The 24,047-nt window shown below is 45.9% G+C and overlaps 1 protein-coding gene across 1 annotated transcript in view; it reads left to right on the top strand.

Moving 5' to 3' along the window:
* DNAAF9 (dynein axonemal assembly factor 9) overlaps positions 1 to 24,047 on the top strand; it is a 597,478-nt gene that overhangs the window by 263,196 nt on the left and 310,235 nt on the right. The window contains exon 19 of the mRNA XM_069205040.1: positions 7,719 to 7,769. Coding sequence (XP_069061141.1) covers positions 7,719 to 7,769 — 51 coding nt within the window. The remainder of the gene's footprint in view (positions 1 to 7,718; positions 7,770 to 24,047) is intronic.

The following is a 24,047-nucleotide window of genomic DNA, read 5'->3' as shown; positions in this document are numbered from 1 at the left end:
CACCGTTCCATCTAAATCAAACAGTGGAACTTCCAGTGTTCTTTCCACAGCCAGATACCGTAGCTGAAAGGGCACTACATACATTAGATGTCAAAAGAGCATTAATGTATTACATTGACAGAACAAAGAACATCAGAAAGACTAAACAACTCTTTATTGCATTTCAAAAACCTCATGCAGGAAACCCAATTTCAAAACAAGGTATAGCCAGATGGATAGTTAAATGCATCCAAATCTGCTACCTTAAAGCTAAACGACAGCTGCCCATTACACCAAGGGCACACTCAACCAGAAAGAAAGGTGCTACCATGGCCTTTCTAGGAAACATCCCAATGCAAGAAATATGTAAGGCAGCCACATGGTCTACGCCTCACACATTCACCAAGCACTACTGTGTAGACGTGTTATCCGCACAACAAGCCACAGTAGGTCAAGCTGTATTAAGGACATTATTTCAGACTACTTCCACTCCTACAGGCTGATCCACCGCTTTTGGGGAAATAACTGCTTACTAGTCTATTGCAGAACATGCGTATCTACAGCGACAGATGCCATCGAACTGAAAATGTCACTTACCCAGTGTACATCTGTTCGTGGCATCAGTCGCAGTAGATTCGCATGTGCCCACCCGCCTCCCCGGGAGCCTGTAGCAGTTTGGAAGTTACCTTCAATTATCTATATATGTATCATCTCAACCTTAAATAGGTGCATACTTAGTCACTCCATTGCTTGGGCACTATTACTACAATTCAACTCCTACCTCACCCTCTGCGGGGAAAAACAATCGAAGATGGAGTCGACGCCCATGCGCAATGGAGACAAAAGGAGGAGTCACTCGGTCCCGTGACTCGAAAGACTTCTTCGAAGAAAAACAACTTGTAACACTCCGGCCCAACACCAGATGGCGAGCTATTGCAGAACATGCGAATCTACTGCGACTGATGCCACGAACAGATGTACACTGGGTAAGTGACATTTTCATTTCTCTTCCAGGGGATCCTCATCAATAGTCATAAACATTGAATATTCCCGCCCTTGTGCGGGGACCCCGGAGCATATATAAAATATACACATATTATACATGTGCAACAAACAGTCATGCAGGCTATCATGTTAAAAACAGGCTAAATTTTATTTTTATTTTTAAATATATATTAAAGACTACAATAGAGCATAAATATGTACCCAAGCTCCTAAAACTAGGCTTAGGGAAGTAAGCAGTAGCAAACTCTAGAGAAAAAATAGAAAAAACTGCATTGAAAAACAATGAAGCATTCTTAGCCAATAGGCTGCATGCAGGTTAACACAGGAGAACCATAAAAACTTTGGCACCGTGCCTTTAAGACCCTGAGCACCTCCAGTATCCCACCATGCCTCAGGGGTGAAGGAAAGGTGACAGTTGGTTCACAGTTAGGTCAGTTCTTTTTTCCGGCTTCTTCTGAGAGGATCCTGGAGCATTGAGCTCTCATCTTTTCTGAGTTTTTTCTCAGAAAAATTCTTTAAAAAAGCGTTTTTTCACTTTTCACTCGACAAATAACATCTTTGTCTGAGCTAGGAAGGTTTTTTCTGACAGAAAAATGCCTTCACTTTTTGTCAAATGCCCTGCTTGTGGGAAGAAGAAGGCCCAGTCAGATCCCCACTCTCTGTGCATAGTGTGCCTGCCTCAGAGTCACTGCCCTGACACTTGTAAGTACTGCAAGAACATGTCTAGGAGGACTCTAAAAGACCGAGAGAAGATCCGGCTACATGGGCTTCAGCAGAGGCAAAGAACATCGTCCTCCTCACTTCCCAGACAGCCAGAAGGCCATTCTCAGGAGAGAATGGCCCGGTCGACGTCAGCAGGTAGGAAAGTACCTGTTTGTTCACCGTCGACGTCGTCGCTACCACCGTCTCACTGGCATAGATCGCCGTCGACGGCGACACACCCGACGTCGAAGGGAACGGCGCCGAGGGAACATCAGCGCAGGGGCAGGTCTCCGTCGACGGCAGCCCGCCGATCGATGTCAAAGGCTGTGCGCCCCACGACGTCAGGACACACGACGTCGAAATCACCACAACGGCACGAGAGCCTTCCGCCGTCGACCTACCATCGCTCCACGTCGAGGCACACGACGGCGAGCAGGTTGAGGTCCAAGGATCGCCGTTCGGCGTCAAGGCACTCAACGTCGAGGCAAGAGCAACCGGCTGGGCGCCCTTCGACGTCGAAACAATCATCGACGTCGACTCAGGTTTTACCTGTCCCACAGGGAGCAGAACATCGCCCCACGCCAGACAAGGCGCCATCTCCAGTGGTCTCCATACTGAGCGATTCTTCTCGGTCAAGAGCGGCATCATCTGGGCATGTCTCTCCCATCAATCTATCGCCGAGATGGCTGGAGAGCCTCAACAGACCAGCGGCCTCCCCAGATTCGCAATATTCGCGAATGTATTCACCTACTGCCTCCCTGCCAAGAACGCCATCGCCGACAGCCAGGGCAGAACGGGCTCGTTCTGCTCCTCGCCAACCGACCGCGAGGCCTAGACGCTCTGCTACAGCGTCTCGCAGCAGATCTCGCTCCCAACGAAGATCCAGGTCTCGGTCAAGAAGAAGATCACCCTCTTGGTCTTCATCAGGTTCATCTGTCGGGCATTACTCACCCACCCTGACAGATTCACCTCCTGCTAGAGTCTCACCGGTGGATGATATTACCACATTCAACGAGGTGCTGCTAAGAGGAGCGCAAAAACTCAACATAGAGGTTCCAGAACCATCTACCTCCTCATCGGTCATCTTTGAGACTCTACAACAGAGATCAGCGTCGAAAAAGTTGCTGCCTCTAGTGCCTGGTTTGTTGCAGCCAACCATGGACACTTTTCTGACCCCAGCCTCGCTTAAGTCTGCCCCGGCTAGGATTCTCAAAAAATACAAGGCTCCAGAACAGGACCCGTTGTTCCTCAGGAAGGATCCGCCACCGGACTCGGTTATAATAGCTGCTGCCCGAAAGACCCACTCGGTGGCATCTTCATCCACGGTACCCCCGGATAAAGAGAGCAGGCATCTAGACTCTCTGGGGAGAAAGATATGCGGGACGGCGGCTTCGGCAATGAAGGTCTCCAGTGCGTTTGCGCTCCTGGGCAGGTATGATCGATCTCTGTGGGACTCCCTCAGTAGATTTACAGAAAAATTGCCCAGAGAGGACAGGCAAGATTTCCAGGAGATACTACAAGAAGGATGCCTGGTATCCAACCAGGTTATCAGCGCGGCAGCAGATGGGGCGGATTTGGCTGCTCATGGGTACGCACATGGTATCTGTGCAAGGAGATGTTCCTGGCTGAGGCTCACTGGTTTGAAACAGGAAGCACAACAACGCATCCTGAATCTTCCATTTGCCGGGAACTCTCTATTCGGTGCCCATGCAGACGAAGAGATGGCCCGCATGAAGACCGAGGTGGATACCATGAGGGCGGTGGGCCTCGAAAGAAAGAAAGATTTCAGGCGGAGGTACAGGCCGTATGCCATCGCCCTTTCCAGCAGAGGGTTCAAACCCCTCATTGGTCGCAAAGGTCACAGCAACGACAGGGACGCCCTCTTTTTCAACGGAGAAACACAAGGGAGTGAGGGTCAAGTAGACCTCAACAGTCCACTCCGAAAGCACCCACCAAGCAATGAAATCTCGCTTCCCTCGACACTGTACACCACTCCGGTGGGGGGAAGTATTACGGCTTATCTTCACGAGTGGCACTCTATCACAAGAGACAAATGGGTGCTCAATATTGTCGAACATGGCTATTCTCTTCTTTTCAAACAGCCTCCACCACGCTTGCCACCAACCAAAAACAATCCTGCTCATCTCATCTCGGCTTGCTACACAAGGAGGCTCTCGCCCTCCTAAAAAAGAATGCCATAGAAAAGGTTCCACCTGCACACAGAGGACAGGGAGTCTACTCCCGTTACTTTCTGGTGGCGAAGAAGGGTCGAGAGGGCGTTTTCAGGCCAATTCTGGACCTACGGCTGCTGAACAAATACATAAGGAAGCAGAAGTTCAGAATGCTAGCGCTTCACCAGATTTTCCCTCAACTGCATCAGGGAGACTGGATGTGCTCCATCGACCTGCAGGATGCGTACTTTCACATACCAATAGCTCCCAAACATCGAAAATTCCTGCGCTTCCGAGTAGCGTTACAGCATTACCAGTTCAGAGTTCTACCCTTTGGCCTGAAATCTGCCCCAAGAGTTTTCTCAAAATGTATGGCAGTGGTGGCGGCGCATCTTCGAAGACAAAGGATATACATATATCCGTACCTAGACGACTGGCTACTGAAGGCTTCTTCTCCGGAGCAGGCGAGAAGCCATCGGGACATTGTACTAGGAGTTTGCGAAGCTCTAGGTCTTCAGGTCAATTACCAGAAGTCAACCTTGATTCCAACACAGAATCTACACTACCTAGGAGCTATCATAAACACAGAACTCCAAAAAGTGTATCCTTCGGAGGAACGACTATCCTCAATAGACAGGAAGTGCCAGGACATGTTGAGAGCCAACGCACCTACGGCACATCAGGTGACATCGCTGCTGGGCTCTATGGCATCGTGCATCTTTATTGTCCCAAATGCCAGACTCCACATCACACCCCTCCAAGAGGCATTGGAGACCAACTGGAGCCAAAGAACAGGTCGCTGGGAGGACACAGTGCAGCTACCGGCGGTAGCACTTCAGTCATTGAGATGGTGGATGCACAGACCTCACCTGTCAGTGGGTGCTCTGTTTCACCAGGTGCTTCCATCCGACACCCTAGTAACGGATGCGTCTCTTCAGGGTTGGGGGGCTCATCTGGGTCCTTTTGAAGCGCAGGGTCTGTGGTCAGACAAGGAAAAGCAGTACCACATTAATCTGCTAGAACTCAGAGCGGTCCATCTGGCTCTCAAGTCTTTCATACTGCTAATTCAGGGGAAAACTCTCTTGATACAGACGGACAATACAACCACGATGTATTACTTGAACAAACAAGGGGGAACGAGGTCCCTACCCCTATCGCGAGAGTCCCAAGCGATATGGCATTGGCTCCTGGCCAGAGGAATGTCAATTACAGCAGTTCATCTGCCAGGTCAGCAAAACGTGGAAGCAGATTTTCTGAGCAGACACCTGGAGGACGTTCACGATTGGGTCCTACACGGCGAAGTCGCAGAATACATCTTCGCGCAATGGGGTCGGCCTCAACTGGATCTCTTCGCAGACGAAGTAAACAAGAAATGCCCAGACTTCGCATCCAGGTTCTACCGTCCGGGATCGCAAGGGAATGCCCTGTTGATCGACTGGTCAGGGATATTTCTCTACGCTTTTCCGCCGATTCCCCTCATTCCGGCAGTGATCAGCAAACTTTACAGATCCAGGACCAGAATGATTCTTATAGCGCCACAATGGCCCCGACAATTCTGGTACACGGATCTCCTCAACCTGTCGGAAAAACCTCACAGGAGGCTGCCGTGCAGACCGGATCTTCTGACCAGAATGGAGGGCAGGATTCTACATCCCAACCTACCCTCTCTGAGCTTAACAGCATGGCTCCTGAATTCCTGCAGTATGGGCACCTAGGGCTCTCGCAGGAGTGCATGAACATCTTGAAAGAGTCCAAACGGCCTTCCACGCGGCGTTCTTATGCTTTTAAGTGGAAGAGATTCTACATATGGTGCTGTCAGCAAGGCCATAATCCCATACGGGCGCAGGAGGAGGTCATACTGTCCTATTTGCTTCATCTAGCGAAGTCCGGTCTGCAGGTATCATCTATTAAGGTACATTTGTCTGCTATTACGGCCTATCGCAAGTCGCCTTCTCAGGAATCCTTCTTTACAAAACCTGTAGTCAAGGATTTCTTAGAAGGTTTGAAGAAAGTTTTTCCGCCAATTCGGAGACCTTCTCCTCCATGGGAATTGAACGTAGTCCTGGCAAAACTTATGGGCCCTCCTTTCGAGCCTATACATAAGGCCTCTTTACAACACCTTACGTGGAAGACGGCTTTTCTAGTGGCCATTACTTCAGCGAGGAGGGTCAGTGAAATCCAGGCCTTGTCTTCAAAAGAACCGTACACGGTTTTTCATGACAATAGAGTGGTTCTACGAACTCACCCATCTTTCCTTTGGAAGGTGGTGTCAGAATTCCATATCAACCAGACCATATCTTTACCGACGTTCTTTCCCAATCCGGAGACTCCGGCAGAGAAAGCATTGCACTCATTTGACTTGAAAAGAGTGCTGAAATTTTATCTGGACAAGACAAAATCGATTAGACACTCTAACCGCTTGTTTGTAAACTATGGTCATTTTAAGAACAGGAGAGGCAGCATCTAAGCTTACAATTTCAAGATGGATAGTTTCTTGTATTGTTAATACTTACCAGCTAGCTAATAAACAATTACTAGCGCGGCCTAGAGCGCATTCCACAAGGGGGAAAGCGGCTACTGCTGCTCTCCTTAACAATGTTCCGATATCTGAGATTTGTAAGGCTGCTACATGGAAGTCTGTCCATACGTTTACAAGACATTACTGCTTAGACTCAGATGCAAGAGCGGATGCCCAAGTGGGGCAGGCCTCTCTAAGAAATCTGTTTGCGTAAGACATATCTATTCCTGCACTTCTATCGGACAGTCCGCTGGGTTTAGGGATGGGCTTGCTAATCTATTCAATGTTTATGACTATTGATGAGGATCCCCTGGAAGAGAAGGATAAGTTACTTACCTGTAAATCCTAGTTCTCTTCCAGGGGTATCCTCATCAAAGTCATAAACAACCCACCCTCCTCCCCGGACGCACATCTCCTAGAAGTGCAGGACAGACTGTGTTTGGAATCAGTTATACAAATTGTCACCGTAAAAAGAACTGACCTAACTGTCACCTTTCCTTCACCCCTGAGGCATGGTGGGATACTGGAGGTGCTCAGGGTCTTAAAGGCACGGTGCCAAAGTTTTTATGGTTCTCCTGTGTTAACCTGCATGCAGCCTATTGGCTAAGAATGCTTCATTGTTTTTCAATGCAGTTTTTTCTATTTTTTCTCTAGAGTTTGCTACTGCTTACTTCCCTAAGCCTAGTTTTAGGAGCTTGGGTACATATTTATGCTCTATTGTAGTCTTTAATATATATTAAAAAAAAAAAAAAAAAAAACTTCATAGAAATAAAGCATTTTAGCCTGTTTTTAACATGATAGCCTGCATGACTGTTTGTTGCACATGTATAATATGTGTATATTTTATATATGCTGCGGGGTCCCCGCACAAGGGCGGGAATATTCAATGTTTATGACTTTGATGAGGATACCCCTGGAAGAGAACTAGGATTTACAGGTAAGTAACTTATCCTTCTCTGCCATAGACCATGTCTATGGAACACTGGAAGTATCCAACTGAAACCGGTGGTTTCCAAGATACAGGGCCATTTATTTAATATAAATCCTAGTGAGGAAAGAATCCAACATCAATTGACTTGCCAAGATATGGAGCTTTATAGTCAAATCACTTGAAAATCCTGAGTCCTCGTTGTAAATACACTTGCAGTAGATGGTGAGTTAGGCTGGGTCAATGAGTTTTCTAATATATTATTTATTAATCAGAGAAAATCAATAAGAAGTATATCTGTGATCTATGTTAAGTAGAATTTTACCATATTAACTTAATTATATGAGCAATGCAGAGGAAATATATATTTTTTTTCATTTTGTTGTATTTATATTTTGCTTTTTTTAATGTGCAGGTTGATGACAGTGAAGTGAAACTCTCAGAGAAAGCGTTGCAAACTGTTAAGGTAAGGGACCTGTGGCTGCTGTTGTCTGAAGCCTATAAATAGAATAAAAATAATACTTTGTCTTTCAGTCTCGGCAAATGTACTGAAAACATTTTGGAATCCGAAAAGAGGGTTTTTATGAAATAACAGTAAATAATTCACTCCGTCACCATTTGATTTAGCATGGATTATAAAGCTAACCAAATGAACCAAATTGCCTACTGGTCTGTTGTATTTCGGTGTCTGGAAACTACCTGTTGGTCAAAGTGAAAGTGACTCTGATGATGCTATACCCAGCCCTTCCTGCCAACCCTCACTCTTGCTGTGCAGCATACTGCAAGTGGAGGGCAAGGGAGAAAAGAAGGTGACCCAACATGGGATTCTTAATAGAATATCTGGATGGTAGCTCAGTGGGAGATGATTGCAAGGAAGGTGACCTGGTAGTGGGCCTCAGAGATGTCAGGTACATGCCGTTCTGTGTAGGACAGAACACTTCAAAGAGCAGTGACAGAAGGTATCCTAATCTATAGCTTTTATACAAGAACTCCACAATGAGACGTAGTCAATTACCAGTGACCCATGGTACCAGGATGTTACTCCAGGTCCCGAGCTACTAATAGGCTTTCAGGAATGGCAGGAATAAGGTACATGAGGTGGACTGCTGCAGCGTAACTTGTCACAACAAAATCCATAAGTGTGTTGTGGAACTGAAACAAAGGGGAAACAAAACAAACTTGTGGAGGACGAAAGGCTGGTGTACAACAGTAGAGCATTCTGTTGCCAGGTCTGTTCCTTAGCCTATGAAAGCACCAGAGGTCATCCTTTCCATTGCTCCTTTTGACCAGAAGACGGGTACTTGCATTGATAAACCAGTAGACCACTAACCTTTTGAGAGACTGATCAAGTAAGCTATGAGACATAACTGAGTGTTGCCTTCACCTTAAAAAGTTATGTATTGTATGGCAACTCCTTAAGTTCCTAGATAGTGTCAGCATTAGAAATGTTCCTCCACTACATTGGATGCCATGCTGAAAAGCATTTTCAATCAATCTATCATGGACTTGTAAAGCGTGGCTAATCACCAATAGGGTCTCAAGGCACTGGATGTAATTGTGCTGCTAAGTCGAAGAGCCAGGTCTTGAGGTCCTTCCTGAACTGCTTCAGTGATGTGGTCAACCTGAGCTTGAGGGCGTAGTGTGTTTCGTGTCCGGGCTGCTAGGTAGGAGAAGGATCTTTCTCCTGCTGTACTTTTTTGGATTTTGGGGACGGGCGCAAGGGCGAGCTGGGAGGAACAGACATCTGTTGGGTACGTAAAAGGTGAGGGGTTTTGTGCAGTGCCTTGAAGGTGTGGATCAGGAGTTTGTAAGTGATGCACTCGTTGACTGGGAGCCAGTGTAGGTCTCTGAGGTGGGAGGAGATGCAGCTGTGTCGGGGATGTCCAGGATGAGTGTGGCTGCTGCATTCTGGACTCTTTGGAGACTTGATTGAAGTTTCTTGGTGATGCTGGCATAGAGTGCATTACCATAGTCCAGTTTCCTGGTGATGAGTGCATGGGTGACTGTCTTCCTCGTGTTGGGGGGAATCAATTTGAAGATCTTCCGCAAGAGATGGAGGGTGTGAAAAGCTTAATAAAGAGACTGTTAACTTTGCGGGTGATCAAGAGGGAGGAGTCCAGGATGATTCCCAGGTTGCGCACATGGTCTGTGGGGGTGGGGGCGTTACCCAGAGTGGTGGGCCACCAAGAGTTGTTCCAGGCAGAAGGGGTGGAGATGTTCAGGAGGATCTCTGTCTTGTCCATTGTTGAGACAGTCTGACCCTCTTTGTTCTTCCGTTGAGGAAGGACCTGATCTAATTTGGAGAGTTACTGTTTGACTGCTTTCTCCATTACCTTGGCTGGAAAAGGGAGCAGAGAGATGGGTCTGTAGTTCTTCAGCCCCCTGGGGTCGGCATTGGGTTTCTTGAGAAGCGGGCTGCTTTCGGCGTGTTTCCAGTCTCTGGGGAATGTGGCGGTCTCGAAGGATAGGTTAATGGTTTGGTAGAGCTCGGGTGCAATGGTGGCGCTGGCCAGGTTGAGGATGTGATGGGGGCATGGATCCGAGGGTGCTTCTGAGTGGATGGAGTTCAACAGTCTTTGAGTGTCCTCTATGGTGATGGGGGTCCAGGAGTTCAGTAACTGGTGAGGAGATAGGTCCGTAGCGGTGAGCGGTACTGGCGGGCTTTGGTTCCTGAAGCCTTCTAGATGTCCTGGAGCTTACAGTGAAATTTGCATTATTTTTCTTTTCTTGGGGTGCAGCAACCTTTTTGCCGTGTCCCACTTTTTCTGTTTGCAAAAATAATTGCAGCCCAGTCCTAACTGACACTATTTATTGTTGTTGCATTCTACATGGCAGTCAGGTGTTTGTGTTTCTTTATTCTTATGATACTTTTGCTTAAACAAGATTATTGCTACCACATGTAGGAAGCTGGCTCTCTATATAGTGTACCAAAATGATTAAAAACTGTGCACAGAATCCAGGTATCCCCTTCCAGGTAGTGTACGGGGCTTCCTTTAGCAATCCCAATGTGGCCTATTTGTGATAGTGTGGTCGGGCCATATTAGACTTATCAAAAGGTACTGCTGGGCATTTGTGGGCACAGTCAGTAAATGAGACTCACTCTCAATAAGGAAATCCAACACCAAAATGCAAAAATAGCACATAATTTTATATACAATTTAGACACCAAAATCTTCGGAATCAGGTAAGTACTTTTTAAGTTAGCGAGTTTTAGAAATACATAAAATATAGTTGTGAGATTTGAGGCATGAGCCTCGAACACGGTTATGTTGTCCTATGAGAGACACATACACACCATAGGATCACTTGCAAATGACTTACAGGACTTTTCTTCTGGACTGCAGGTAAGTAGGAGCTAAGGTCCTAGGAAGCACCAACACTACCCTAGTGTGTCCGGGTGCAGAGGTGCTTTCAGCGGTGTTAGCTTGGGACGCTTCACACTGAAGTCAATGGGGAAAAGTACCTGTTAGAAAAAGGCTGCAAGTGGGGACTATGGGGCCAGTCTGGCAGAACCCAAAGGGATGCTCTGCTCTTGAGGATCTCAGGTCCACAGACAGTGTCCGGTCCAATGGACTAGGGCTGGGGGGCTCGGTTGGACTAATTAACCCAAGTCCTGTCTCCTGTCAAGCAGTTCCAGCAACAGTGCTTAATGTTTAGGTTTTTTTCCAGGGGCTAGCCTCTAGACAATGCTAGTCTTCCCAATCTGTGTTGCAGAGGTCGTAGCGGCAGCAGAGGCCATTTGCACTAGCAGGGGCACCTCTCCTATCGCTTACTCCAGTGCTCCAGGAGATGCCAAGCCTCTTCACCTGTTGCATGCGTTGAATGTCTGGGAGCCGTCCAATGCCACGGTGCTCATGTGTGTTGACCCTCCGAGGACGCGGGTACTTACCTCCTGGCAGACTGCAACCTGGGCACCCCTGTTTCCATTGAAGCCTATGTGTTTTTGGCACCTCTTTGACCTCCCTGAGCTGCTGGTTTGGTAACTTTGGGGTTGCCTTGAACCCCCAACGGTGGGCTACCTTGGACCCAACTTTGAACCCTGTAAGTGTTTTAGTTACCTGTGAACTTAACAATTACTTACCTCCCCCAGGAACTGTTGATTTTTGCACTAAGTGTCCACTTTTAAAATAGCTTATTGCCATTTTTGTCACAACTGTATATGCTATTGTGATTATTTAAGGTTCCTAGAATACCTGAGTGAAATACCTTTCGTTTGAAGTATTACTTGTAAATCTTGAACCTGTGATTCTTACAATAAACTAAGAAAATATTTTTTTCCATATAAAAACCTATTGGCCTGGAATTGTCTTTGAGTGTGTGTTCCTCATTTATTGCTTGTGTGTGTACAACAAATGCTTAACACTACCCTCGGATAAGCCTACTGCTCGACCACGCTACCACAAAATAGAGCATTAGAATTATCTCTTTTTGCCACTATCTTACCTCTAAGGGGAACCCTTGGACTCTTTGCACACTATTTCTTACTTTGAAATAGTATATGCAGAGCCAACTTCCTACAGTTGCCCACTGTGGACTCACCAACACTGCCTGCAGCCTCTGCCCCCTCATCTGCGAGTGCTTCCGGTGTGGAAAACCTGACGACTCATTACACCTAAGCCCTTGTCGCCCCTGGCCCGCAAAGAAGAGGACTGAAGGTGTCCCTGTGTCCCCGAGCATCTCAAGACTTGAACTCACCTGTTGGTTCTCCTCTGCTTGACTCCCTGTCCAAACCTGGAGCCTCTTTTCAACTGTACCGATCCCCATTGACTAACATTGGGCACCCGACCCCGTACTACACCTTTGCACCTGAACGCCCTACTGCCGCCTGCTGTAACCTGTTGGTGTGTCCTGACCCTTGTCAAATACTTACCTTAAGTCTAGGAGATTGGTCCCTTTAGTCGCTGTACTATACCTGAAGTCAGTACTTGTTTTTCTCTCCATAAGATAACATTGCTGCTTCTGAAAAATCCACTGTCGTCTTTTGAAATCTACAAATATTTTTCTTGCAATACATACTTACCTGATTGTATTAATTCTGCTGCATATATATATATATATAAAGATACTTGTTATTTTTGTAAATTGGGGTGGATCTCCTTCAGCCGTTTCTCATGTATTGACTGTGTGTATTTTCGAATGTCTCACACTCCCCTCTGATAAGCCTAAGGCTGCTCGACTACGCTACCCCCTAAAAGAGCACCTTGGGATTGCTACAGCACATCCCTGTCCTGTAGTAATGCTGCATGTTACAAATAACATACTATTTTTCTTATAAAAGCAAATATTAGGATGTACATTGGTTTATTACTCGTACTATTTGCACTTTTTATGAGTCTGACTGCTTGACCATGGCCACCACTGAGAATTAAGTGCAAAACTGGTACTTGGCCGACGTGAGCAAGATGTATAATATGTCGGACTCTGGTACATCAGGAGTAAAAGGCCACAGCCACCACAGTTGGGCAAAGTAACACCTGGATGCCTGGTGACCCTCTGAACGGGGTTCCCACAGCATTCTACAATGGTATCTCCAACCACCTCCTACACCGACTCAGACCATCCAGAATGCAACAGCAATTCTCATCCTAGACTTCCCTCGACACACCAACATCACACCACATCTCAGAGAGCTCCACTGGCTCCCCATATATAAATAGTGCCAATTCAAACCCCTTGTGTACTAGACACTGCACAACATACCTTAACAACTGACACCACTACCGCCAACCCACCTGACTTCTGTGCTCAACCTCACTGTCTCACACACACACAGCATTCTACAATGGTATCTCCAACCACCTCCTACACCGACTCAGACCATCCAGAATGCAACAGCAATTCTCATCCTAGACTTCCCTCGACACACCAACATCACACCACATCTCAGAGAGCTCCACTGGCTCCCCATATATAAATGGTGCCAATTCAAACCCCTTGTGTACTAGACACTGCACAACATACCTTAACAACTGACACCACTACCGCCAACCCACCTGACTTCTGTGCTCAACCTCACTGTCTCACACACACAGACAGCCCCCCCCCCCCCCCAAGAAGAGACACAAAAGGAGAACGGGAGGTCTGGCATTTTTCCTGCATTGCACACACAACCTGAAATTAGGTTTCCACATCAGGGCCTCCTCGCTCCTTGAATTCTGAATAGAGTTTCAACTAATTACCCAGAGGCTGACTGACTCACTTCACTTGTAGACTCACACCTATTTGCCTCCTCCAGCACTTTGATACCCTATGGAGTGATAAGCTACTCTATACAAATCTACATAGCAGAAAATAGCACCCCCCTAGATGGAACCTATTGAGATTCAGAGGTCATTTGCCACTTATCACTGTGCCCTTTTGTCCTTTTGATTCTTTATACCTGATCATCATGAAGTATTTAGTTCAAAGCTAGTATTTCATATATAGTATTTATAGTCTTAGGTTCTATTTAGACCTATTGATGCTTATTTAGCTTTTTCAACTTTTGTACATATATGGTATTTGTATCCTAGCCAAAAGGCAGCAGAGCGCTGTGCAGAGTCAAAGTTAAGCATTCAGTCAACAAATAATAGGAAAGATAGGTGAGGTCTAGGTGCATAAGTGTACTATTACTGCACTGCGATGCAGTGTTCTTTAAACAGGTGATTCTACTCCTACCTAAATTGTAGTAGTGTTGTGGCGAACCCAGTAATGCTGCTTTAGATCAAGGGAACACCCTGATTTCCTTCTTAGTGTCCAGTCTGATCGTGTCCTTGCTGTGTGTGTGCTGAGATCCAACAGAGATGGTGAGCTTGTCTACAATTTAAGCGGGGGTGCTGGTGATGATGGCTTTGTAAATGATGCAACTAGTTTTGAAGATGGTGTGAGTTAGCAAGCAGACCCAATAGACTTCCATCAGAATGGGGATTATTGGATTATAGTTTTTAAGGCCCTGGATTAGATGTGCTGTGGGTTGTAAGAATCCTTTGAGGAGGGCAGTGTGGAGTCTGGGAGGCTATGGAGCAGAGTAGTTCCACCAACCAGATGTGAATGTACGAGGGCTTGTACAGCAGTTTCGGAAGAAAATGTTTCACTTTCTTTAGAAGAGAGAGCTCATAGCAGGTTGACTGTGTTTTTTGCCAGTGTGTTCCTTGAGGGTGAGGATGTCCTCAGGTAATTCAAGTGACTTGGTATTAAGTGAAAGTTGAGGTTTGAAGCATTCAAGGTTCATGTCCTTGTGCTAGGTTTGTTCTGTTAAGGAATTCTGCCTGGTGTGGTTGAGCTTCAGGTAGGCACCAGACATCACAGTCTGGAGAATGAGCAGGCAGTGTTTGAGACATTGGTTGTGTGGAGCAGAGGAGAATTCAAAGTAGAGTTGTTTATCGTCGGCATATTGTGAATCTTGATGGTGTTATCTGTGAATAGAGCCCAAAGGTTCTCTATGTAGAGGTTTAAGATGACAGGGAACAGGACGAAACCCTAGTGAACTCTGCAATTGATGGGGGTTCTATGTTACCTGGAATTGCCCTTGTTAACAAACTGGTGTTGATTGGAATATTAGGAGGAGCACCAGTGAAGAGCATTATTAGGGAATCCTATTCAAGACTACAGAGTGTGGATGAGGATTAGATGGTCAAAGGCAGCTGAGAGGTCCAGCAATATCAGAAGACAGAAGTAAACTTCATCTGTGGTCAGGAGGGCATCATATATGATGCGTAAGGTAGCTGTCTGTATACTGCAGTGTGATATTAAGCCAGGTTGGTAGTCATGCAGGAGATGAATAACACTTTGCTTATGTGATCTTGAAGTTGAGTGTAGATTGCTCTTTTGATTATCTTGTGGATAATGGTATGTGAGTGATGGGCTAGTAGTTGGTGAGGCCATCAGAGTCAAGTGTAGGTTTGATTACGAGTGGAATGATCTGAGCTCCTGAGAAGTTCTGGAAATACGCCTTTAGTGAAGGGGGCATTGACAATGATTGAGTGAGAGTTTTACCAGAGAGAGCTTTGACAAAAAAGTGTAAGAAATCATCTTAATAGGAAGTGGATTGGAGGGATTTGTGCATGCCAGAGAGATGTGCAAGATATAGGGCTTTAAAAGATGACCATTTAGAGATTTTATGAGAAGGGATAGGTGTAGGTGAAGTTGGTTTGGTTTTGTCAATATGCTGTTGGTTCTCCAGCATTGGATCTTTCATAGATTCACATGCTTGAATCATCCCCTTCGTCGAGGTGGGAGCCTCACGGTAAACTTAAATACATAAAGCAGTAAGTCAGTAAAAGTAAAACCAGTAGGCCCTAGTAGGCCTCATAGGGTATTTTACAGTCTATCCACTTTGTTTTGTGAAAAGACCCAAACTTTAGTATCAACCAATCAGGATTCAGCCCCTCCCAAACACTCCCAACAGAGGCTGAATTTCCTCAGATTTTCTACCGCACGTCGTGTGAAGGGAGTCTCCCTGAGCTCTGCTCAGTTTTTTCCTATTTTCTGACTGAAGATTACTTTTTTCTCTCAGGAAACTTGCTACAGCTCCACTATGTCTGAAAAGGCAAAAAAGGGTCTGTTCAGAGATTGTGACACCTGTGGGAAGAAGAGACTGCATGTTGATGACCCCCACAAGAAGTGTATTTATTGCCTTCATCCAGACCACAAGGTGAGAGACTGCAAAATCTGTCGCACCTTTAGTCAAAAAACCCTCAAAGACCGGGTGGGTAGACTTCTCTTATGGCTACAAAAACAGAAAGCCTTAGAGCATCCTTCCTCAGATGACAGCGAGGCATCATCACACACTTCTCGCCCTCAGAAAAGACCAGGTGAGAGAAGCAGAGGGTCGGATGAACCACCAAGGAAGGTGCTCAAGAAGACAAGACAAGTCTCTATTGGGACGAAAAAGGATGTTTTTCATTCAGAGACAATTAAACATGGGCCAAAAAAGGTTCATTCAGAACCTACTACGCCTTTGCACCAGAAAAGTACCTAAAAAAAGACATCTCTGTCTCTGTCACCACAAAAAGAGCCAGAACAACTCTTTTCGGTGAAAAAACATCCGTCGACGACCACCCCGTCGACGACTGTGTCGACGGTAACAGCGACTACGGTATCATCGACGTTCACAACGCCAGCCTCACCGATGATTATGACGTCGTCGCCGTTGTCATCGACGACGATTATTACGGCAAAATTCTTTAAGAAAGCTTCGTCGGCAACCACATCGTCGACAGCGGAGGCCTCCTGGGTTCACCAATCAACCAGGGCGCTCCCGTCTACGAAGAACCTCTCAATGAGGTTCAAGAAGGCACTACCGACGACGGCACCTACACGACCGTCGTCAATAAAGTACCCGTTGACAAAGAGATCGTCGACGGAGCATTCGCTGCCAAAGGACCCGTTAGTAAAGACGCCGTCGACGGGAGAGCCGCCGACGGGAGAGCCGTCGACGAAGGAACCGTCGACGAGCGAACGGGGCAAAAGAGAGCCGCCGACGAGTGAACCATTGACGGTCATATCATCTACAGCATTAACAGTATACAAACCATCCACCTACCTGGATACTTCACCTCACCATTCCTCGTACCATCAGGACGACTCCTCCAGATTCTTACCCCTTTCAATTATTAATATAGGGGACAAGGCGTCTGATATTCTTCCAATGCATACCTCACCAAGTAAAGTGTTGCCATACCCGCCACAACATCTTTTAGAGGACGAGGACAACAACACATACTCGCAGAACGACGGAATGTTTGGGGCAGCTAGCAGCCCATCACAACTCCATGTAAAATGCCAAGAGTTTGACGAAGAAGAGGATCATCAGTATCAGCCTAGTTATGCCTCAACATCTTATCCACAGACACAACAACCATCGCCCCTCGCTATGCCTAGCACATTAGTAACAGATCTTCAATTTATGTTGAAGGACTACTATACAGGGAGTGCAGAATTATTAGGCAAATGAGTATTTTGACCACATCATCCTCTTCATGCATGTTGTCTTACTCCAAGCTGTATAGGCTCGAAAGCCTACTACCAATTAAGCATATTAGGTGATGTGCATCTCTGTAATGAGAAGGGGTGTGGTCTAATGACATAAACACCCTATATCAGGTGTGCATAATTATTAGGCAACTTCCTTTCCTTTGGCAAAATGGGTCAAAAGAAGGACTTGACAGGCTCAGAAAAGTCAAAAATAGAGCGATATCTTGCAGAGGGATGCAGCACTCTTAAAATTGCAAAGCTTCTGAAGCGTGATCATCGAACAATCAAGCGTTTCATTCAAAATAGTCAACAGGGTCGCAAGAAGCGTGTGGAAAAACCAAGGCGCAAAATAACTGCCCATGAACTGAGAAAAGTCCAGCGTGCAGCTGCCACAATGCCACTTGCCACCAGTTTGGCCATATTTCAGAGCTGCAACATCACTGGAGTGCCCAAAAGCACAAGGTGTGCAATACTCAGAGACATGGCCAAGGTAAGAAAGGCTGAAAGACGACCACCACTGAACAAGACACACAAGCTGAAACGTCAAGACTGGGCCAAGAAATATCTCAAGACTGATTTTTCTAAGGTTTTATGGACTGATGAAATGAGAGTGAGTCTTGATGGGCCAGATGGATGGGCCTGTGGCTCGATTGGTAAAGGGCAGAGAGCTCCAGTCCGACTCAGACGCCAGCAAGGTGGAGGTGGAGTACTGGTTTGGGCTGGTATCATCAAAGATGAGCTTGTGGGGCCTTTTCAGGTTGAGGATGGAGTCAAGCTCAACTCCCAGTCCTACTGCCAGTTCCTGGAAGACACCTTCTTCAAGCAGTGGTACAGGAAGAAGTCTGCATCCTTCAAGAAAAACATGATTTTCATGCAGGACAATGCTCCATCACACGCGTCCAAGTACTCCACAGCGTGGCTGGCAAGAAAGGGTATAAAAGAAGGAAATCTAATGACATGGCCTCCTTGTTCACCTGATCTGAACCCCATTGAGAACCTGTGGTCCATCATCAAATGTGAGATTTACAAGGAGGGAAAACAGTACACCTCTCTGAACAGTGTCTGGGAGGCTGTGGTTGCTGCTGCACGCAATGTTGATGGTGAACAGATCAAAACACTGACAGAATCCATGGATGGCAGGCTTTTGAGTGTCCTTGCAAAGAAAGGTGGCTATATTGGTCACTGATTTGTTTTTGTTTTGTTTTTGAATGTCAGAAATGTATATTTGTGAATGTTGAGATGTTATATTGGTTTCACTGGTAATAATAAATAATTGAAATGGGTATATATTTGTTTTTTGTTAAGTTGCCTAATAATTATGCACAGTAATAGTCACCTGCACACACAGATATCCCCCTAACATAGCTAAAACTAAAAACAAACTAAAAACTACTTCCAAGAATATTCAGCTTTGATATTTATGAGTTTTTTGGGTTCATTGAGAACATGGTTGTTGCTAATAATAAAATTAATCCTCAAAAATACAACTTGCCTAATAATTCTGCACTCCCTGTAAAAGGTTTCCACCGTCAACTCAGTCCACGCCACCTAGACCTGAGAGCTACCAGACACCTCGGCAAGCTCATACTACTAGCCTTTCCGTAACGCCACAGGCTACTATACCTGTAATTAGCCAAACCCAGGAAACTTGCCCCTCATCGGACGACGAAAGGGAAGAGGGTGAGCTAAGAGATTCGGCGAATAGTGAATGGGATGATTACCTCGTCCCCACACCATCTCCACCGCCAGCAGGTCCAGTAGATTCTCCTCCAGAGGACATAGGAGGTTTCCATAATCTGATAGAGCGAGCGGCGAAACGTTTTGGCCTTGCAATTGTTTCTCATGAAACCGAATGTTTTTTGTACGACTTTAAAGAGCCATCAAAAAGATCTGTACGAGCCATACCCATTGTCAATTTCTTATGGCAGGAGGGCTTGAAGGCAATGAAAAACCCAGCAACAGTGCCTTCACAAATGCCAAGACTAGAGAAAAAATATAAGGCCCCAGATGATTCTCCGGCCTGTCTAGTCTCGCAGCCGAAACCTGACTCTGTGATATCACAGGCGGCTCAGCGACGTTCCAAAAACCCCTCCACACCTATTGCGTCTCCCCCTGATAAAGAAGGAAGGAGATTAGACAATATTGGCAAGAAATTCTCCTCTGTGGCCGCAGTCACCGTTAAGGCGGCTAATTCCCTCGCCATCTTGGGATGGTACCATCGCCAGATGTGGGCAGACATGTCTGCTTTTTTAGATTTACTGCCAGAAGACGTCAAGGTGGAAGCAAAAAAGGTCTTGCAGGAGGGTGAAAGGGTCTCCGCAGAAATAATAGACAGCGCAATAGACATTTCTCTCACTGGCTTTAGACAATTAGCTGGTGCAGCAGTCCTGCGCAGACAAGGATGGCTAAAGGCGACTTCTTTCAGACCAGAAGTCCAGACTCGTGTTCTTGACATGCCTTTCGATGGAGAGAGTTTGTTTGGCAAACACGTGGACGACATGTTGCAGGCTATCAAGACGGATACCGATACGGCAAAATCCCTAGGTACCCTGCAATATAAAAAACAACCTTTTCGTGGAGCAAGGGGTAGAGGTAATTACTCCTTTCGAGGTGGATACCAGCAATACAGGTCACAATATCCATCTTCCTCCACAGGATCACGACAGCAATACCATCAGCAACACCAGCATTATCGATTGCCTCCGGCCGCAGCTTACAAACACCCAGCTAGAGGACGAGGAGCTGCCCGGGGAAGAGATACAGGCAGGAAACAATGACCCGCTGTTTATCCCAACGCTTCCCCACCAACCAACATCGAGGGTCGGAGGTCGCATCACTTCCTATTTCCCCAACTGGAAGGCGATAACATCGGACAGATGGGTATTCGATGTAGTGGCCAGAGGTCATACTCTGGAATTCACTCAAACACCACCAACTGTTCCTCCATCGGGCCCACCGCCTCCGAGGTTGAACCAACTCCTCAGGGAAGTAAGAATAATGTTGAGAAAAGGAGCAGTGGAACCAGTCCCTTTATTTCAAAAGAACAGAGGATTCTACTCCCGTTTTTTCCTTGTACAGAAACCCTCAGGAGACTGGCGACCCATTCTGGACTTGAGAGCCCTGAACAAGTTTCTGAAGAAGCAATCGTTCAGGATGGTAACTCTACAGGATATCCTGCGTCTGTTAAATCCCGGAGATCGCATAGCATCCCTAGACCTCCAGGATGCCTATTTTCATATCCCTATATATCGCAACCATCGCAAATTCCTAAGGTTCAGAGTGGGAAGTATGCACCTTCAATTCCGAGTTCTGCCATTTGGCCTCAAATCAGCCCCCAGAATCTTCACAAAAATGTTAGCTCCGGTAGCAGCACATCTCCGCCAGTCAGAGATCCAGGTCTTCCCTTACCTGGACGACTGGCTTATAAAGGCACCAAATTTGGACATGGGCCATAAAGCACAATATTTCACTCAAGGCGGAGCATGTGCCAGGACAAACCAATATTCTAGCAGACACCCTGAGCAGGACGGTGATTCCTTATCACGAGTGGGAACTAGACCAGAAAACTCTCAACAGCCTTTTTCTATTATGGGGCAAACCGAACTTAGATCTATTTGCCACTCTCGAGAACAAGAAATGCCAGTTCTACGCAAGTTGGCTTCCCCAAAAAGATTCGTGGGGGAATGCGTTTTCGATGAGATGGTCCGGAGTTTATGCCCGACTCTCTTAACGATGCACCAGGGACAAGTCAGACACCCAGATCCGTCATCTCTTCATTTGTCAGCTTGGCTCCTGAATACAATGAATACTTGAATCTCAACATTTAAAGTGTGTAGAGACATATTGGCGAAGGCTAGAGCGGACACTACCAACAAAACCTATAAACTTAAATGGAAACGTTTTTGTATATGGTGTGCAACACAAGAGATACATCCTTTCTCCTCTACTCCGGAGCAGATACTTCCATATCTCCTGCTCCTTGCAAAATCAGGGCTTGCATATTCTTCTATTCGGGTACATCTGGCAGCAATCTCCAGATACCGCAGATCTCCACACAGAGTTTCTTTGTGTTCCACTAGAATCGTCAAACAATTTATGAAGGGCCTTTTTCAGGTTTTCCCGCCAGTTAGAAAGCCTCCACCATTATGGTAATTGAATGTGGTATTGATGCAGCTTATGAAAGCCCCCTTTGAACCGATCCACAAAGCTGCCCAAAAATTCATTTCATGGAAAACAGCGTTACTGCTAGCTCTTACTTCAGCAAAGAGAGTCAGTGACATTCAGGCTTTCACTATCAAACAGCCTTTTCTCCAATTCACAAACTCAGGTGTCATCTTGCGCACAAATCCAAAATACATCCCGAAAGTTCCTTCAACGTTTCACCTAAATGAACCAGTTATCTTAAAAACCTTTTTTCCAAATCCGCAACAGTAGCGGAAAAAACATTACATTCCCTTGATATTAAAAGATGTTTGAAGTTTTATCTACAGAAAACTCAAGCTCTCCGCCAGTCGGATCAATTGTTTGTAGCTTTCGGAGGAACAAGAAAGGGACACACGGTGTCCAAACAGACTATATAAAGATGGATTGGTCTGGCAATTCAATTCTGCCATTCAAAAACAGGAAAACCGCTCCACACCAAGGTGAGAGCCCACTCTACAAGATCGGTAGCCACTTCTGCTGCATTATTTGCAGGGGTACCACTACATAGCATCTGTAGAGCAGCAACATGGTCCAGCCAACACACATTTACGAGGCATTACTGTCTCGAAGAAACGAACAACGTTGATACAGCAGTGGGGCAGGCAGTGCTGAGGCATTTATTTCGATAAGGTGAGCCTCTAACACATCCCACCACCACACTCAAGGTATGTTCATTATTGGTTCTTAGTCTTCTTAATAGCTACAGTGTGTTTTACTCTACATTTCTGCTTCAGATTGTTCACTTCTTTATAATGTCTTAGCTTGTCGTACTCTTCATCATCATGAAAAGAGTACAGGTTTTTTCTGCCACACACCTGTTGTTGCTCTTCTATTCGAATGTCTATTGATGTACATATATTTATAGGTATGTGGTTTTTAAAGCCGAACTGATGGGATTCACATCATTTGTAAAATTACAAATAGAATTACAGTCAAGGTAATTCACCAATTAAGAAAGCATTACTGCTCGTTATTCTGATTCAAGCATGTGAATCTATGAAAGATCCAATGCTGGAGAAGAAAATTAGTTACTTACCTGTAACTGCAGTTCTCCAGTATTGGTATCTTTCATAGATTCACATGCGACCCACCCTCCTCCCCTCAGAGGCTCCCCTATTATACAGATATTAAACTTCACACTCCTACTAGAAAATCTGAGGGAATTCAGCCTCTGTTGGGAGTGTTTGGGAGGGTCTGAATCCTGATTGGTTGATACTAAAGTTTGGGTCTTTTCACAAAACAAAGTGGATAGACTGTAAAATACCCTATGAGGCCTACTAGGGCCTACTGGTTTTACTTTTACTGACTTACTGCTTTATGTATTTAAGTTTACCGTGAGGCTCCCACCTCGACGACGGGGATGATTCAAGCATGTGAATCTATGAAAGATACCAATACTGGAGAACTGCAGTTACAGGTAAGTAACTAATTTTCATCTTCTGTATTTATTAACCCCCGAAGAGGTTGATAGATTTGCACTTGTCTAGGAGTTTGGCATAGGAGTGTCAGGAAGTGGGCTGATGCAGTGCTTGATTGTCTTGTATATTATGCTGCTTCTTAATGTCCACCAGATTCAAGCTAGCCTGGCTGACGAAGGGTGATGCCCTGAAACCGGTCCCTGGATGCTTTTTTCTGGTCCAGGGAGGACCTGGCCTGGCAATTCAGACTGGACTGTTCCCATGAGTAACAGGGTCAAGACTGATTTGCATATGGCTGGGTCCAACCTGGAATGGCATGGCAAGCAAAAAAACTGATGGATTAAACCCATATCTGTGACTTGGGGTGAATGTTTGGTTTGCTCTGCATTCTGTCCATCATCTGTTGTTTTTGCTTCTTAATGTCCGGCTTCGTTAATGGTGTTACTATAGCACTTTGCTTTGGCTGCCATAATGAGCTGTCTGTTGTGCAAAGGGACTTCAAAATCATGAGGTCATCGAAGTTCTGTTTCTGATGGATGGCTCTAACCACAGATTCCTTGCCTTGTAAATTTTCTCCAGGCATGTGACTGATTCCAGAAATATTTTTTTTTATCTAATCTTTTTATTGAAGTTTCATGGAAAAAAGGCAGTACAGTACAATCAATCAAGTGACCGGTGTAGGGCCTCGTACAGTGCATTTGCAAGCCCATTATTCCCAAGCTCAGGTGTTCTCAAGTTCCTTCCAAGAGCTATATCCCCATCCCTCAAATTTTCTCCATGGGGACACCAGATTTGATCCCATTTTCATGGGCGATCTCTGCCTGCATATATTATTGTTCCTGGTACCATGCACCAGTCCATATTGTTCTTCCTTTCTGTCACCTCCGGTACCTTCTGTGCACACTACAAGAGCTCTGTTACGCTTGGCTTTTGCCAGACCTAAGGATAACTAGAACTTACTATATCTGGTTGGGGGTCGTTCCCCAAAGTGTGTGGAATGCAACTTTTTGCCGTCCAGTATCTCCATGCCAATGACCTCTCTCATATGTCCCTGTATCTCCAAACAGTAGGTTCTTATTTTAGGGCAGGACCACAGCGTATGGAGAAATTTACCCCTTTCCCCACATCCTTGGAGGCAGACATCGAATGGGCACTTTTCCATGACATAT

The sequence above is a fragment of the Pleurodeles waltl genome, chromosome 1_2 (genome assembly GCF_031143425.1).
Source record: "Pleurodeles waltl isolate 20211129_DDA chromosome 1_2, aPleWal1.hap1.20221129, whole genome shotgun sequence".
NCBI lineage: Eukaryota > Metazoa > Chordata > Amphibia > Caudata > Salamandridae > Pleurodeles > Pleurodeles waltl.
The sequence above is the reverse complement of the archived record's forward strand: the minus strand, read 5'-3'. Positions and strand labels throughout refer to the sequence as shown.